General features: G+C 45.0%; 1 protein-coding gene across 4 annotated transcripts in view; it reads right to left on the minus strand.

The window, feature by feature from the left end:
• Positions 1-2,332: 2,332 nt before the first annotated feature.
• The window catches only part of SERHL2 (serine hydrolase like 2), a 182,954-nt gene continuing 168,327 nt past the window's right edge, over positions 2,333-16,959 (minus strand). For 2 of the 4 annotated variants that reach the window (XM_073642693.1, XM_073642694.1), the window contains exons 12-13: positions 6,661-6,754; positions 2,336-2,702 (exon numbers count right to left, since the gene is read on the minus strand). In XM_073642693.1, the coding sequence (XP_073498794.1) occupies positions 2,580-2,702; positions 6,661-6,754 (217 nt within the window). In that variant the 3' untranslated portion in view covers positions 2,336-2,579. Of the gene's footprint in view, positions 2,703-6,660; positions 6,755-16,959 lie in introns of all 4 variants that reach the window. The other 2 variants (XM_073642695.1, XM_073642696.1) reach the window with 2 other exon arrangements.

Raw genomic sequence — 16,959 nt, forward strand, 5'->3', positions numbered from 1 at the left:
TTTTGTTGGAGGTGTTCCAAGTTCACTTTATATACCTTATCAGGATAGAATAGCAACTCAAACTGGAGAACTTAAAGTGCATATCATATAGAGCAGGGAGAAACATACATAACAATTTACAACACATAATATTAACTATGCACTGATGGAACTGCACCATCTACTGTCAGTTCAATGTAATGCCTCCAACACATGCTGTAAGGCTAAGTGCCCACGTTGCGAAACTGAAGCATATTTTTTACGCTTCTCCCTGGCGGGAAAATCGCATGCGGATTTTACATGCGGTTTTCCCGCCAGGTAGAAGCGTTTGTGAGGCGTCTTTGCAGCGTCTTATCAAGCACTTCTCCAAGTGATTTAAGCATCACTTGGAAAAGTGCTTTACAACTTGTTCACACTATATAAATCCATGCAACCGGCATGGGTTTATATAGTGTGACCAAGTAATAGTTAAAAAAAAAGAATCAGAATGGTAAAAAATAAAGTTTATACTCACTTTCCGATGCATTCTCTGCCCCGTCCGGAGTCTTGAGCGGCTCACGCTGTTGTGTGCAGGACCTGCGGTGAAGTCATTGAGTCATGTGATGGGTCACATGACTCAATGACGTGGCAGGTCCTTCAGACAACAGCGCGACGAAGGGAAAACATCAGAAGATAAGTATAAACTTTATTTTTTCTTTTTTTTACAGGTTCTTTGGTACCCAGGTCTGGATGAGAGTCTCCTCTCCTCCAGACTTGGGTACCATCCGCACATTGATTCCGCATGCGGAAACGCAAAATTAATGAACATGCAGCGGATTTTTGACCGCAGCATATACGCTGCAGAAAAATCCGCAGCATGGGCATTGACATTGCAGAATGCCATTGGGGACCATGGGGTGCGGATATACATGCGTTTTACAAGCGTTTACGCTGCGGAAATTCCGCAGCATATACGCTTGTAATACGCAACGTGGGCACGCAGCCTAAGTTTAGTCCACCTGTTCCCATGCACTAGATTTGCTGCTGATTTTCCACAGGGAAAAAATCAGCAGCCAATCTGCATCAAAATCCGCATCCCAATGATGTGGATTTTTTGTGCAGAATCACAGCAGATTTCTCCATGTCACGTGGAAGAGGGAAATCTGCTGCAGACCGCATCAAAATCTGACAAAAGCCACATGAAATGGTATATGGTTTGTGTATGTGCATCTACATATACTGTAGCACTACAGCAGCAAAAACACACTAATATTCTGCCCTAGAGGAGTATAGACCATGGGTATATTATAGCCTAGGCCAAACTATATCCTGGGGTATAAATTGGCCTAGGCAAGATTATACTCCTCCGGGCCAGAATATACCCCGGCTGATGTAGATCAGATTTTTCACGCTTATGAGAACCATTCAGTGATATACTCAAGAACGGGGCCCCAGATGTCGCACAGGATTGAGTGATATACTCAAGAACGGGGCCCTAGATGTCGCACAGGGGGTCCCAGATAGCGCACAGGTGCCCTCTCTGGCATTTGACAAATATTAAAAATTATGGTAATCCTAACTGACCTAAAACGGGAAAGGTTTATTCTGATTCCATGTCAAATATTGAGAATAACATGAATATGTGTCTTTTTATATAGTGTATGTAAACTTCTGGTTTCAACTGTATATAGAATTTTAGTTTGAACGTTGATCTAATCTGATGGCAATTTAGGATCTGAAGGGACATTTTCAAATAATTTAGGACAGACTGGCTTATGCTGCTGTGAATGGAGTGAAGCAATCCAAAGAATAATGTTTAGATAATAAAGGGTATGCTGAGTCTAAGGCCTCCTTCACATGTCCGTGTTCCCAGTACATGTGGTATCCGTTTTTTTTCTACACGTACCCATTATAACCTATGGTGCTATTCACATGTCTGTGTTTTTACACAAATCGTGCGAACGTGCAAAACACACATGTCAGAGACATGTCAGTTTTTTTCTGGTAGAAAAGATAAGTGCCAATACAAGTTTATGGGTCTGTGAAAAACATGTATAGCACACGGCTGGCATCCGTGTGCTATATGTGTTTCACATTGCAAAGTATAGGAGAAGCTTTGTAATTTAATTCTTTCTTTAACCATACAGGAAAACCACTGATGGTAAACTGGGATGTCACACAGGTGGCACAGTGGAAAACACTGATGGCACCAGTACCGGGTTTTCACGAACGTATTTAAACCCGGACATGTGAAGGAGGCCTGAAGCGGAGACCTCACTAAGTGAGTCCGACCATGCCAGTTGTTTGCCACTCCCCCCCCTCGCCTAGAAGAATAAGACATTAATACGGTTTTGTTTTTTTGCTTTTTTAATGTCAGTAAATTAAACTTGTCTGACCAATCGCAGATTTGGAGAGTTTCGTCCTTCCAATAAAAGATAAGGTAAAGATAAAGATAATATTTGCTGGATGTCTTCCATTAAAAAAAAACATTAGATACATTTTATACACAACTTTTGATATCTTGTTTAGTTGACATCTTAAGATAGATTTCAGAAAGATGGTGATTTATCGGCAATCCATTGTAGAGGTAACAGGAAGGTTTCTCCGTTAGTTGTGAAAGGTTACAGCTGTGAGTGAACATAAGGCTGAAGATTATACAGCTGATTTACAAGGATTTGGGCAATCTTCTCGGGTTCATTCAAATGTACAAAATGATTTCCATCCACAATAGTGGACTGAAAGCGCTGAAAAGACAAAAACAACATAATGGCAATAAAACTAAAATCTATATTAAAATTTCTTTACAGTAATTGTTAGTAAAATAGCCGGGACAAGTATGTTATTAATTATTTACATTGAAACAAAGGGAAACAAATAGCTTTTCACTGCATTTTTTTGAAAGGAAGAAGCCTGGATATGTTCAGCTGGGGACTGTCTGGTGACACCACTGGAATAACTTGTTATAACCAGAGTTCCCCTTTCTATGTTGAGTCTCTCTCTCTGGCGGGGGCTGAGCCCGCACCTTTCCAGGGACATGACAGCTGATCTAATCAGCGGTCACATGCCCCTAACAGCCGCGGGTGGAATCCCAATCCACCCGCGGCTGATAACATGTTAAATGCCGCTGTCAATCTTTGACAGCGGCATTTAACATGGCCGCAGCGGAAGGACGTCATGAGTCCCGCCCATTGGCGCCCGTGTCACATGATCGCGGGTTGCCAATGGGTTGGCATGACAACCCGGGGTCTGCAGGAGACCCCTGCGGCTGTCACTGCCGGGAGGCTATGATCGCCGCCCAGCAGTCAGCGCTCATAGCCAGTGAGAATTTCTGCTACACACAGGCGATCTAATGATCGCAGCTTCTAGTCTCTCATTGAAGCAAAGGTAAAGTAAAAAAAAAAAAAAGTTTTTAAAAATATAAAAAAATATATAAAATTTTAAATCACCTCATTCAAAATAAAACAATAAAAAAAATAAACACATATACACATATTTGGTATCACCGTGTTCAGAATCGCCCGATCTATCAATATACAAAGAGAATTAATCCAATCGGTAAACGGCGTAATGAGTAAAAAAAATCAAAAACGCAGAATTACAATTTTTTGGTCGCCGCAACATTGTAATAAATGCAATAACAGGCGATCAAAACATTGTATCTACCCCAAAATGGTAACAATAGAAACGTCAGCTTGGCGCACAATAAATAAGCACTCGCTCAGGCCGAGATCACGAAAAATGGAGACCCTACGGGTCTGGGAAATGGCGACTTTTTTAAAAAATTTTTTACAAACTTTGGAATTTTTTTTTACCACTTAAATAAAAATGAACCTATACAGGTTTGGTGTCTACAAACTCGTAATGACCTGGAGAATCATAATGGCAGGTCAGTTTTAACATACAGTGAACGTGGTAAAAAAAAAACCAACAACTGTGGAATTGCACTTTTTTGCAATTTCACCGCACTTGGAGTTGTTTTCCAGTACACGATATGGTAAAACCAATGGTGTCGTTCAAAAGTACAACTTGTCCGTCAAAAAAATAAGCCATCACATGGCCATATTAACCCCAAAATAAAAAAAATAAAAAAGTTATGGCTCTGAGTAGAAGGGGAGCAAAAAACGAAAGCGCAAAAACGGAAAATGGCCCGGGGGTAAAGGGGTTAAAGGTATATTCACATACAGCAGATTTGTGGCAGACATTTCTGTGATAGTCTTATTAATCTTTTGGGCTTACAGAAAACCATTTGCATGTCACACAAACAACCACAATCATTTGCATAAAACGGATTTTCAGTCACAGAAATATCCACGATCAACCTACTACATGTATGGATAACCTTAACCCCTTCATGACCTTGGGATTTTCCAGTTTTGCGTTTTCGTTTTTTGCTCCCTTTCTTCTCAGAGCAATAACTTTTTTTTTATTTTTCAGTCAATATGGCCATGTGAGGCTTGTTTTTTGTGGGACAAGTTGTACTTTTGAACGACACCATTGATCTTACCATATCATGTACTGGGACACAAGGAAAAATTCCAAGTGCGGTGTAATTGCCAAAAAAGTGCAATTCCACATTTTTTTTTCCACACCACGTTCACTATATGGTAGAAATGACCTGCCATTATGATCCTCCAGGTCATTACTAGTTCGTAGATACAAAACATGTGTATGTCCTTTTTTATTTAAGTGGTGAAAAAAAATTCCAAAGTTTGTAAAAAAAAAAAATAAATAAATGAAAAAAACGCAGAAATTTTTCGAGACCCGTAGAGTCTCAATTTTTGGGGATCTGGGGCCCGGGTGAGGGATTATTTTTTGTGCACCAATCTGATGTTTTTACTGATACCCTTTTGGGGTAGACAGGATGGTTTGATCGCCTGTTATTGCAATGTTGCGGCAATTAAAAAAAACGTAATTCTGGCATTTTGATTTATTTTCTTTTTTTATATATTGATAGATCGGGCATTTCTGAATGCAGCGATACCAAATATGTGTATGTTTAATTTATTTAATGGTTTTAGTTTGAATGGGACAAAAGGGGGGTGATTTGAACTCTTATATTTTTTAAAAAAACTTTTTTTTTTTTACACTTTTTACTTACTTCAATAGTTTCTTTAGGAAACTTGAAGTTGCGATCTTCTGATCCCTTGTGCTACACATGGCAGGGCTACAGCCGTGCTATGTGTAGCAGAAATGATGATTTGCTATGAACACTGTCAATGGGTATGGTGTGGAGAAATAACCATGTCACGCCCAGAGCAATTAAAGGATCAATTTCATATGAATAAAAATGCTAAAAATCAGTAATACAGCAACACATAGACTATGTAAAGGTGTTAAAGGATTTATATTTCAGTCTATAATATGCTAATTTCTCCTTCAATCAAGGGGTTGTTAATAGATTCTTCTCTGGGGTGTTTACTTTTTCTATGTATAACCTTGCCTAATCAGAAAAAGGCAGCGTCATACAGAGGGGAAACAATTCCCAAAGAGAAGGTCAGAACTGGCATTTTCACTGTAATCTGGTAAAACGGATACGTTTTGTCTTATCATATCAAGATCTCCTTGCTCCCAGCACTTACTGTCATTATATGTGCTGGGAGAGGAGGAGCGTGGAGATGTGGGTCATTACATAGAAATGCTTTGGATATATCCTATGTATTGGGCAATAATGCCACAATACTTGGCATGGATCCAGAGTGTTGTATGTGACAAATGTGACACTGTCGCAGCGCTCCTTTTCCCTTGCTGATGATGCGTGAGCAGCAATTGTCACATACAACGCTCTGGATCTATACATGATATAGCGGCATCATTCCCCGATCCTGAGACAGATTCAGAGTATTGTATACAACTGCACTCCACTTACTGACATTAGAAGCATTGAGAGTGAGGAGATCTCAATGTAATAAGGTCAGACATATCAGTCTTAGGGCACAGTAAGGCGGCCATATAAATCGGAGTGAAATCGGAAGGCAGTGCACTGACTGTTCGGCAGCTCTCCCGACGAGAGCGCCACCACTTCATGTATTTCTATGCAGCTGTCGTGCTCGGGTTGGGAGAGCCATGTTCCAATCCCGTTTGGTTTATATGGCCACCTGACTGTGCACTTACCATTTCAACCTAAAAAAGTAAGTTCCGATATTCTCTGGGTCGTTTGCATTTTTTTCTCCTTTATGATGCTGCCAACCTTCTTATGGATTAGGCAATGTCAAAACAGGGGAAGAAGTAAACGCCCCAAGAGAAGAATCTGTTAACATCCCCATGGTTAAAAAGGAAAATTAAAATATTGGGCGAACTAAGCTTTAAAAGCCAATAAATCTGCAAAGTATAGAAGTGAAATACTTAAAAACAACCATGTTTTACTCAGCTCTTCAGCCCCTTTACCATGAAGTAGCCAGTTTAACAAGTGAAGAAAAGTCTTCTTTAATGACCTGAAAGGGCACAGGTGACCTGCCAATTACCAGAGGTAATAAACATCTGCTTGTCTTCACTTTGGGGTCCTGGCTGTGTTTGACAGCCGGAGAACTAACTTGCACCTGCTAGATTGCAGGAGAAGGAGCTTTAATCACTTACAATGGTGAAAAACCCATGACCAGCGCTTGTTCATTATCAGGTTAATGAAACCTATTTATCCTTGTAATGCACAATGGTATCAGGAGAAACAATAGCCTTCAAGGGCCCAAAAAATCATAACAGACTAACCTCCTTCAAGTTTTCTTTGAATCCACGCAGCAGCGTTTGTCCTACATCTGTGTAAACTCCTCTCATTAAGTCAGCAGATATTCCCTCATTTGCCCTGTGAGAAAACTTTTGTGATCACATATCCTGATAGTAGTTGGTACCATAAAATACATGACACCTGCCAGCTCTATATGCAGCATATAGTAGTAGTATGCAATATAACACAGTCTGTCTGCCAACACAACATAAAAACAAAAACACTTTTACTGTCTCAGGTCTCAATTAACACATTTTGGAAATATACAGGGTGGCCCAAAATTGTATACACACTTCAATACTGGTTATTTATGCCCTTTTTAAAAATCCGAATTGAATTATGGCAGCAATATGTAATATTATGTGGTATCTAAAGATGTATGTAGTCACATGATTGCTAGATCCCCATGTGGCGTCAGGAGTAGTGTTGAGCCACCCCCGTAGTGTTCGAGTTCGGTTCGGTTCGTCGAACACCCGTGTGTTCGCCGAACTGTTCGTCGAACACCTTCGAACACCGTTAAAACCAATGGCAGGCAAACAAAAACACATAGAAACACATAGAAAACACCTTCAAAGGTGTCCAAAAGCTGACAAACTGCTCAGAAGACATAACTAACACATGGAAAAGTGACAAGTACATATAGTCATGCGAAAATAAAAGAGGTGGAGGAGTAAAAGGAGGGGGAGACACAGATATAGGCATGTCATGCCCTTCTAAAATCCAAAAAGTGAGAAGCCGACACGGCCAGTCCGCTCCTGCCCGTGCCACCTCCGTGTTGCCGGGTTTGTGCCAGAGCCGCGGTGAACCCTGACGGCCAGCCCCCCTCTCCCAATACTGGTGCCTGTCCGCTGGTGGGTCGAGCGAGCCCCCCTGTGGTGGAGGCAGCTCTAAGCTTTTTAAGTTAAATTGTCTCTCTAATTTGAATGAATACACTTTAAATCCATTTACAAGGATCTATTGGAGGGCAAGTCTCATGCCAGCAGCCGCGGTAATTCCAGCTCCAGTAGCGTCCACTAAAGCTGCTGCAGTTAAAAAGCTTTTATAAGGATTGAGCTCGGCTGTCCACCGCAAGGCATCCTACTGCCAGTCCCAGCCCCTATGCCTTGGGGTGCCTCCTGATGCTCTTCACTAAGTATCCCATGGTCCCGAAGCATTTCCTTTGAAAAAATTAAGTGTCTAAACTACAGGTGGTGTAGCTTGCTTAACAGCCGGGATAATCCGCTGACTAGCAGACACTGCTACTAGGCTCAAAGTATTTCCTGGGCTAGATGCAGTTAAAAATTTGTAATTAGATACTCTCGTTGGATGCTGAGAAAGCATTCCATAGAGTCTCCTGGCACGCCATATATGATTCTCTTAAAAAGCTTGGGGTAGGGGTCTAGGGGACCCTTTTATAGCCAAAATCACGGCCCTGTATCGCAATACGTCACCTAGGCTGAAGATAAATGGAACTGTAGCACCCTGAGGGCTCGGTTGCTACAGACGTATTGCACCTCACCCAGAGGTGTGATATCTCACTCTCAGGTAAGGATGGAGTGTGGATCAGGACCCGACACCTGCATGCATTACACCACATTGCCGTGGGGCAGGGCGACCAATATGCCCCTGAGATGGGCACGACAGTCCCTGTCCCTGGCTGGAGTGGGGGGAGGGAACACTGAGGAAGGGGAACCCTGTAGTGCAGGAGCAGGGAGGAAGCAGTTCCTGGGTGCATTGAGAAGGGAGTATAAAAGGTGGGCACCATCTTAGTTCAGTGCAGAGAAGTCTGAGCAGAAGTGGCAGGGAGCAGGGGCTCTGCATGAGCTCTGCTCCGGAGGCGGGCCTAGTAACAGAGGCCCAGGCCTGGAAGAGGGAGAAGGAAGGAAGAGGAGCGGAGAAGGCTCCAGGAACGAGGAATGAAGGGATCCCAGGGGTGCGGACGGGCGAGTCGCCACCGCACGCCCGAATCCACCTGCGTGGAGGGGTCAGGCCAAAGGGGGAGACCGGTCCCCGAACTAGTGGAGGCAGGAAACGACCCTCAGCTAGAAACCGGAGGCTCTGACATTTTATGTGGCGCAGCCCCTCGCTACACCCGCTAGGAAGGCACCACATAGGGTCAGGGAAACTGGCGCCAAGTTTACCAAGAGGAGGCCCGAGGCAGCCGGACAGAAGTGTTGGTAAGAAAGGCCAGACAAAGGACACACAAAGGGGGTCCTGTGAAGTGCTCCAAAGTTATCTGGGAGTTGTCTGAGCCCCTCACCTGGTGAGCACAGTACGACGTGGGCAGCCGTTACCTGCAGACGTGGTCTGGATAATAAGAACTGTGAGTAAAGGCCCTGGACTGCATCACTGACTCCGTGTCGTTACTGCTGCTGCCCTGCACCATCACCCCCATCCTCCGCATACACTGCCCTGAGGCTATACTCCTCCCGTGGGGAGTTATGCTACGCTCTGCTGCACCCACAACACCAGCCTCAGCGGTCTGCCCTGTAGCGGCGGTTCACTCTGACCGCAATCCACGGGTGGCGTAGTCGGACATTTAAACATCAAAACCACATAAATAGTTCCGCCACTGGTTTGACCGCCCTGAGCCACGGAACCGGGTCGCCGCCACGAAGACTACAACCACCAGTATCCACCAAAAAGGGTCCGGCTCCGGGTGTCCCAAGGCCCAGGGGGTGCGTCAGAACATTTTCATCACCTTTCACAATCACCAATGGGACAAGGCAGGGATGTCCTCTGTCCCCTCTCTTATACATCCTAGTGACGGAGCACCTGCTCTCATCAATTCGCCATAACCCCAATATTAGGTGGATTGAGGTGGGAGGCACCGAGTACAAGTGCTCTCTATTTGCTGATGATGTCCTAGTATATATCACTCAATCACATATATCCATCCCTGCTGTTATGGCTGAAATAGATCACTTTGTTACATGGTAAAATTTTAAAATCAATGCAGCGAAGTCTGAGGCCCTCGATGTCTCCCTCCCCAAATCCATATAGGATTCCATCCAGTCCAACTTTCCCTTTGCCTGGCCCTCACAGGGTATCAAATACTTAGGAATTCCTATTCATAGAGACCTCTCCCATCTATGTTATCTTAATTTTGGGCCCTTTATTGAACAATTCCATACAGACCACGGTTGGCAAGTTAGAACTGTAAGATTCACTACGTGAACCACTGGTGTTTTGTGGAAAAGCACATGTACACTGCGTTCCAAATTATTATGCAAAAAGTGTTTAGGAGTGATAAGGGAAGAATTTGTTTGTTTGTCAGTTAAACTCATTGATGGTGATGTGTGTCAGGGCTCTTTATATCACTGTAAGCAATTGCAGACACCTGTGCTAATTCGTTTGGCAGGTGTGTCCAATGAAAGGCAAGACTACTTAAGAAGGCTCTCTCACATTATTAAGCAGCCTACATTTTCTGCCAAAATGGGAAAGAAAAAGGATGTGTCGGCTGCTGAGAAGCAACAAATTGTGGAGTGTTTAGGTCAAGGCATGACTACAATCAACATTGTGCGATGATCAGGATGAAGTGTCTTGGCAATCAAGAAGTATGTAGCTGATTCACAGTACACACGTGTGCGTGCTGATAAGGGCAAATTGAGGACTCTTTCCTACAGGCAATTACGTCAGGTTGAAAGAGCAGCGGCAAAAAAGCCTTGTCATAGCAGCAGACAAGTTTTTGAAGCTGCTTGTGCCTCCAACGTCCCCCGAACAACAAGATGCAGGGTCCTTCAGAGGTTTGTAGCTGTGCATACGCCATCCTGTCGACCTCCTCTATCCACTTCACACAAGCAGAAACGGCTCCAGTGGGCCAAACATTACATGAAGACTGATTTCAAAACTGTTTTGTTCACGGATGAGTGCCGTGCAGCGCTCGATGGTCCAGATGGATGGAGTGGAGGATGGCTGGTTGATGGACACCCCACGCAAACACGGCTACAGCGCCAACAAGGAGGAGGTGGAGTAATGTTTTGGGCTGGAATCATGGGGAGAGAGATTGTCGGCCCCTTTAGGATCCCTGAAGGCGCTAAAGATGAACTCCATAATGTATGTGGATTTTCTCAAACAGCACTTCCTGCCATGGTTCAAGAAGAAGAACCGTGTATTTCACAGCAAGATCATTTTTCTGCATGATAATGCACCATCTCATGCTGCACATAAAACATCTGCATCTCTGGCTGATATGGGCATAAAAGGGGACAAACTTATGGTGTGACCCCCATGCTCCCCTGACCTCTACCCCATTCAGAACCTTTGGAGCATCATTAAAAGGAGTGTCTATGATGGCGGGAGGCAGTTCACATCTAAGCAACAGCTCTGGGAGGGTATTCTGTCCTCATGCAAAACAATTGAAGCAGAAACCATCCAAAACCTGACAAATTCAATGGACGAGAGAGTTCAGAAGCTCCTTTCAAACAAGGGGTCCTATGTGAAAATGTAACATCACCTAGAATAAAGTTTTGAGTTGAAAACTGTTTGATTTCAGTTTCTAACAACCTGCTAATGCTTATAATTTCAAAAATGACCATTTTTTTGGTCTTTATTAAAATGAAAAGGTTGATCGAAAAGTTTGGGGGATCTAAGAGTGTGGCAACCCAGTAGTCATGATTACTTCGAATTCTGACAATATGAGGGTCATGCTGCAGGTAGTGCAGCAAGAAGGCACTTATGTGTTTTGCGCATCTCGGAGCCCCAAAATTATTTTCCGGGCTAGATGCAGCTAAAAATTATTTTTAATTTTAAATCTGGTGGAGCTTATTATAGATGGCCTAATAGGATCAGTGCTGCACACTGCTACAAAGCCCAAATTATTTTCCAGTCAAGATACAGATAAACATGATTAGTAATTTGAAAGCTTAAAACGGTTGGTAGGGTGATTTTAACCAATCATCAAGCTTTTACTCTCCCCAGGATGACACAGGGGTAGAAAAGTCGTTTCGGATCCATGATTTGTTCATCTTTATGAACGTGAGTCTGTCTACATTATCAGTGGAGAGCCGCGTGCGCTTATCTGTCAGCACACCACCAGCAGCGCTGAACACACGTTCAGACAGAACGCTGGCTGCGGGGCATGACAAGATCTCCAAGGCGTAAGTGGCTAGCTCCGGCCATTTATCCAGATTGGAAGCCCAAAAAGAGCAAGGGTCCAGTGACACAGTCGTGGCTTCAATGTTTACTTGGAGATACTCCTGTACCATCGTCTCTAGGCGTTGACTATGTGTCAGACTTCTTGTCTCCTGTGGCCTTGCAAAGGATGGGCTAAAAAAGTGGTGAAATGATTCCGCAAAATTGATGTTACCAGCAGATACTGTGGTTCTGTTACGGTTTGAGTGCTGAACACTTGACGGTACCACGGTTGGCAAGTTGGAACTGTGAGATTCACTACGTGCACCACTGGTGTTTTGTGGAAAAGCACATGTAAGATTCTGCAACAGTCTCTGCTGATACTCCTGCATGCGTGCATCCCTTTCTATGGCAGGAATAATTTCGGCAAATTTACTTTTGTACCGGGGATCTAACAGTGTGGCAACCCAGTAGTCAGGATTATTTCTAATTCTCACAATTCGAGGGTCATGTTGCAGGTAGTGCAGCAAGAAGGCACTCATGTGTGTTGCGCATCCAGGAGCACCAAGTCCCTGTTGTGTTGGTGGCGAGGTAACAATCATGCTTCCTTCCTCTGTCCTCTCCCCCCAACCTCGCACAACAGAAATGTGATCAAGGTCTCCCTCATCTGATGAGTCTTCCATCAGTTCGTCCTCCACTTCTTCCTGGGCTCCTGCACCTTCCTCACTAGTTTGGCTGCTACCATGCGCCCTGGTAAAACCATCTCCCCCACCCTCACATGCCTGCCGCCTTGGTGCTGCCGACCGTCTGGACCTTGCAGATGTTAGCCCTTCCGCATACAACTCCTCCTCCTCTACTTCCTCCACCTCCTCTTGTGCCACCACCTGACTCCGAATTCTGTTTAACATGTGCTCCAGCATGTAAATCACCGGAATAGTCATGCTGATAATGGCATCATCAGCACTAAACATCTTCGTCGCCATTTCAAAACTGTGCAGAAGGGTGCATAGGTCCCTGATCTGAGACCACTCCTCCAGCGTGATTTGCCCCACCTCTGGATCTCGTTGGCCCAGGCTATACGTCAGAACGTATTGCACCAGGGCTTGTCGGTGCTGCCACAGTCGCTGCAACATGTGCAGAGTTGAATTCCACCGGGTAGGCACATCGCATTTTAGCCGGTGAAGTGGCAGGCCCAACGACTTCTGTAGAGATGTAAGTCGCTGAGCTGCGGGATGCGAACGGCGGAAGTGAGCACACAGCGACCGTGCCCTCTGCAGAAGGCCATCTAGTCTGGGATAGTGGGCTAAAAATTGCTGGACAACCAGGTTCAACACGTGAGCCATACAAGGCACGTGTGTGACATTGCCCCGGCGAAGGGCCGCACCCAGGTTTGCAGCATTGTCGCACACGGCCTTCCCTGGTTTCAGGTCCAGTGGAGACAGCCATTCATGAAATTGGTTCTCCAGAGCTGACCACAACTCCTCAGCTGTGTGACTCACATTTCCCAGACATTTCAAAGTAAAAACCGCCTGATGACGTTGAGCCCTACTGCCAGCATAGTAAGGAGGTGTGCAGGATCCCTTCTGCGCAGTTAGAAAGCTTGTGGCATGACCAGACAGGCTTTGGGTGTAGGTGGAAGACCGAGAGGAGGTTGAGGAGGCAGAAGCAGTGGAGGAACTTTGACATAAAGAGGATTGACGCACAACTCGTGGGGATGGCAAGACTTGGACAGCAGCCCCTTGTCCTGCTGTCACCATAGTTACCCAGTGCCCAGTCAGCGACATGTAACGCCCTTGTCCATGCCTACTCGTCCAAGTGTCTGTGGTGAAATGCACCCTGTCACACACAGAGTTTCTCAAAGAAGCGGTGATGTTGTGTGCGACATGCTGGTGGAGCGCAGGCACACCTTTCTTTGAGAAGTAGTGCCGACTGGGCATCTGGTACTGGGGCACTGCGACGGACATAAGGTCTCGAAAATCCTCTGTGTCCACCAGGCGGAAAGGCAGCATTTCTGTAGCCAAGAGCTTGCAGATGGTGAAATTCAACCTCTTAGCTTTCTCATGGCTAGGAGGAAATGGTCTTTTACTTGTCCACATCTGAGGGACCGAGGGCTGGCTATTGTGCTTAGACGGGGTTGATAAGGGTGTCCCCGGCAAACTGCCGGTCTGTGAGGAAGATGCAGGAGGACATGTTAGGTTGCCTTGATCCAAAGGGGGTGCTATCGATGTCGGACAGCGCTCAACACCAGCTGGTGTTACCACCTCCAAAGAAAATGATGACCTGCCAATCACGCTGGCTGTTGCGGGTAAAGAGGTGGCAGGTCTGCGTCCCAAAACAGGTGTGACTGCTGTCCCCCCAGTCACAGAGGATGAAGAGGCCGCGGATGCACAAGATATGGCAGACGGTGGTTGGCCCGGCCGGCTAGGCCGCATTGTAGCACACTGAGCTTCCCACTGCAACTTATGCTTCATGTCCATGTGCCGGTTCATGCATGAAGTACTCAAACTATGTATTTTTTGGCCTCTACTTAGCTTTTGCTGACAAATGTTACAGATAACACGAGTTGGGTCATCTTTATCGATCTGAAAAAATGCCCAGGCTATGCAAGGCTTAGCACCCATGCGACCTGAAGAGCCACGACGACTTGTGGTGAGAGGCAGAGTTGTGTTTGAGGATGCAGTTGTTGACGTGCTTCCAGTACTACGTCTCTGTCCAGGAAGGCGCAACCTGACCTCGTCGTCACTAGCATCTTCCTCCACCTCCTCTGCTGACCTCATCTCTTGGCTGACTGTGGGTTGACAGTAAGTGGGATCTCCGACCTCATCATCATCACCCTGTGTGTTATCACACCCGTCGTCCTCAGAGCCAACCTGTTCCTGCCCTGACAAAAAACTAAAGTTGTCGCTCCAATCAGGTATTTGAGTCTTATCATCGTCTTCCTCATTGTCTCCACCAACAGGAGTTACAGTTTGGGAATGAGGGTCTACATTATGGTCAGAACCTTCTGCGTCTGGTCCTGGATCCGACTCATAAAGATTCTGGGCATCAGTGCAGATCATTTCCTCGTCTGGATTCACAGAAGCGCTGGAGTCGACCTCTGATTCCCAGGCTATAGTATGAGTAAACAGCTCTGCAGACTCAACCATCTGTTCTACCTCATACTCAGACGGGCAGCTGGAGATTTGGGAGCTGTGAGGAAGCAAGTGCGATTTGGGTGACACCTTTGAGGACTGGAGTATTTGTGATGTTGAAGTTGATGTGGAGGAGAGCCCACTTAAAGGAGCACTTGATATCCGTTGAAGCACCTGCTGTTTTTGTGCCTCATCTGGAATTTGTAGCGATTGGCGTGGCCGTAAGAAAGGGATCTTATCACATTGTCTGCTAAAAGAAGTAGACATTTTAGTTTGGCTGGAAGATGGTCTTTCTTCTGCAGATGTTACTGTTGCTTTAACACCTACCCCACGGACACAACCTTTTTTCCCCTTCCCAACACGCCTATTCCCCTTTCCACCAGCAGCAGGCCTTTTTCCACTCATTTTGGTGGTTAACTAATTCACAACTCTGGAGTTGTTTGCACAAAAAAACAATGGATGGTAACCGAGCAGAGCTGAGTGGCCAAACTGTGGTATTAGGCCAAAACTATTGGCTGGGTTAGATGCAGAAAAAAATTATATTCAATTTGCAACCTGATGGAGGTCAGTATAGATGGACTAATACAACAAGTCCCACACACAGCTAGAAGCCCAATATTTTTTCAGAGGTAGATGCAGAAAAAAATATATTCAGTTTGCAACCTGATGGAGGTCAGTATAGATGGACTAATAGAATGATGCTATGCCCAAAAGATTTTACTTCACTAGGTGCAGTAAAAAAATTGGTATTCTATACACAGGTGGTATATCTTGCAACACAGATAGGCTACTCCACTGACTAACACACTCTGCAATAGGCCAAAAAGGATTAGCTTTGCTAGATTCAGCCAAATGCTGTGAAAAAAACTTGCACAGCACTGGCACAGACCTGCCTGGCAAAAACTGATAGGAACTGATGTAACCTAGTCCTGAAAAGGACTGCAATTACAATTAGTCTTTACTCCCACAACCTATCTATTTAAGAGCACAGACCTGCCTGATAAAAGTCGTAGGAAATGCTGTAACCTAGTCCTTAAAAGGACTGCAATCACAACTATTCCCTACTCCCAAGCTATCTGTAGATTTGTGCGAAAATTGGCTTGAAATTAACAAGGTATAGCGCACACAGCAACAGCGGTGCCGTCTAACACGCAGCTGCAGCAGTGAGAAAATGGTGGCGACGGGGAAAATGGCTTGGTCTTATAGGGCAAGGACATGTGACATACACTGCCAATGACACATGCCCTTGCTTGTGTGAAAAAAAGCACTTCGCTCCGTGTGTGCGCTGCTGATAGGCTGACAGATTGCACCTCCCCACTGCAAATGCGGGAAAGAGAAAAAAAAATGGAGATCTTCATTGTTCCTGCAGAGATGCATCCCCTGCCCCTCCCCCCACCCCGCTGTACACTCAAACTGCGTATTAACATTAATTTTCATCATTACTGAGAAAAAATCCAGTTATGATTTTGGTGCACGAACAGTTATCGAACATAACCTCGAACAGCCGAATTTTTCTCAAATTGTTCGTGTTCACCGAACGGCTCGAACACCGCCCAAAACAGCTCGAATTTGAGATTGGCGAACAGTTCGAGTAGAACAACGCTCATCTCTAGTCAGGAGAGTCAAGTAAATGGAGATGTTATGCAGAGCAATCCCTGTGGACACTGGGACATTTTAATTAATAAATCTTGAAATAATAATAATTTCCACAATTAAATGTGTTTTAAAAAGAAAAGTTCCTGTGCTGAGATAATCTTATCAATGTGCCTCTGCTGTGTGCTGTGTAATGGCTGTGTCTGACTGTACAGGAACATGGTCTGATCACACCACATCTCCTGGGCAGGGGGGGAAGCAAAAGAGAGGATACACACATTACAGCAGGGGATCACAACTGATTTGCTGTGTGAGGAAAAGTTTTCCTGATTGTTTTTAAAAGTAATAAACCTCACAGAAAGCAGCAGGTGCGATCTTCTGCTGCCTGTTAACTCTCTTCTACCCAGGAGATGAGGTATGAACAGACCGTGTCCCTGCACGGTCAGACACAGCCATTACATAGTACACAGCAGGGGCACATTTATAAGATTATCCCAGCACAGGAAC

The sequence above is a fragment of the Phyllobates terribilis genome, unplaced genomic scaffold, assembly GCF_046119375.1.
Source record: "Phyllobates terribilis strain yellow unplaced genomic scaffold, ASM4611937v1 Scaffold_8__6_contigs__length_399053987, whole genome shotgun sequence".
NCBI classification, from domain to species: Eukaryota; Metazoa; Chordata; class Amphibia; order Anura; family Dendrobatidae; genus Phyllobates; species Phyllobates terribilis.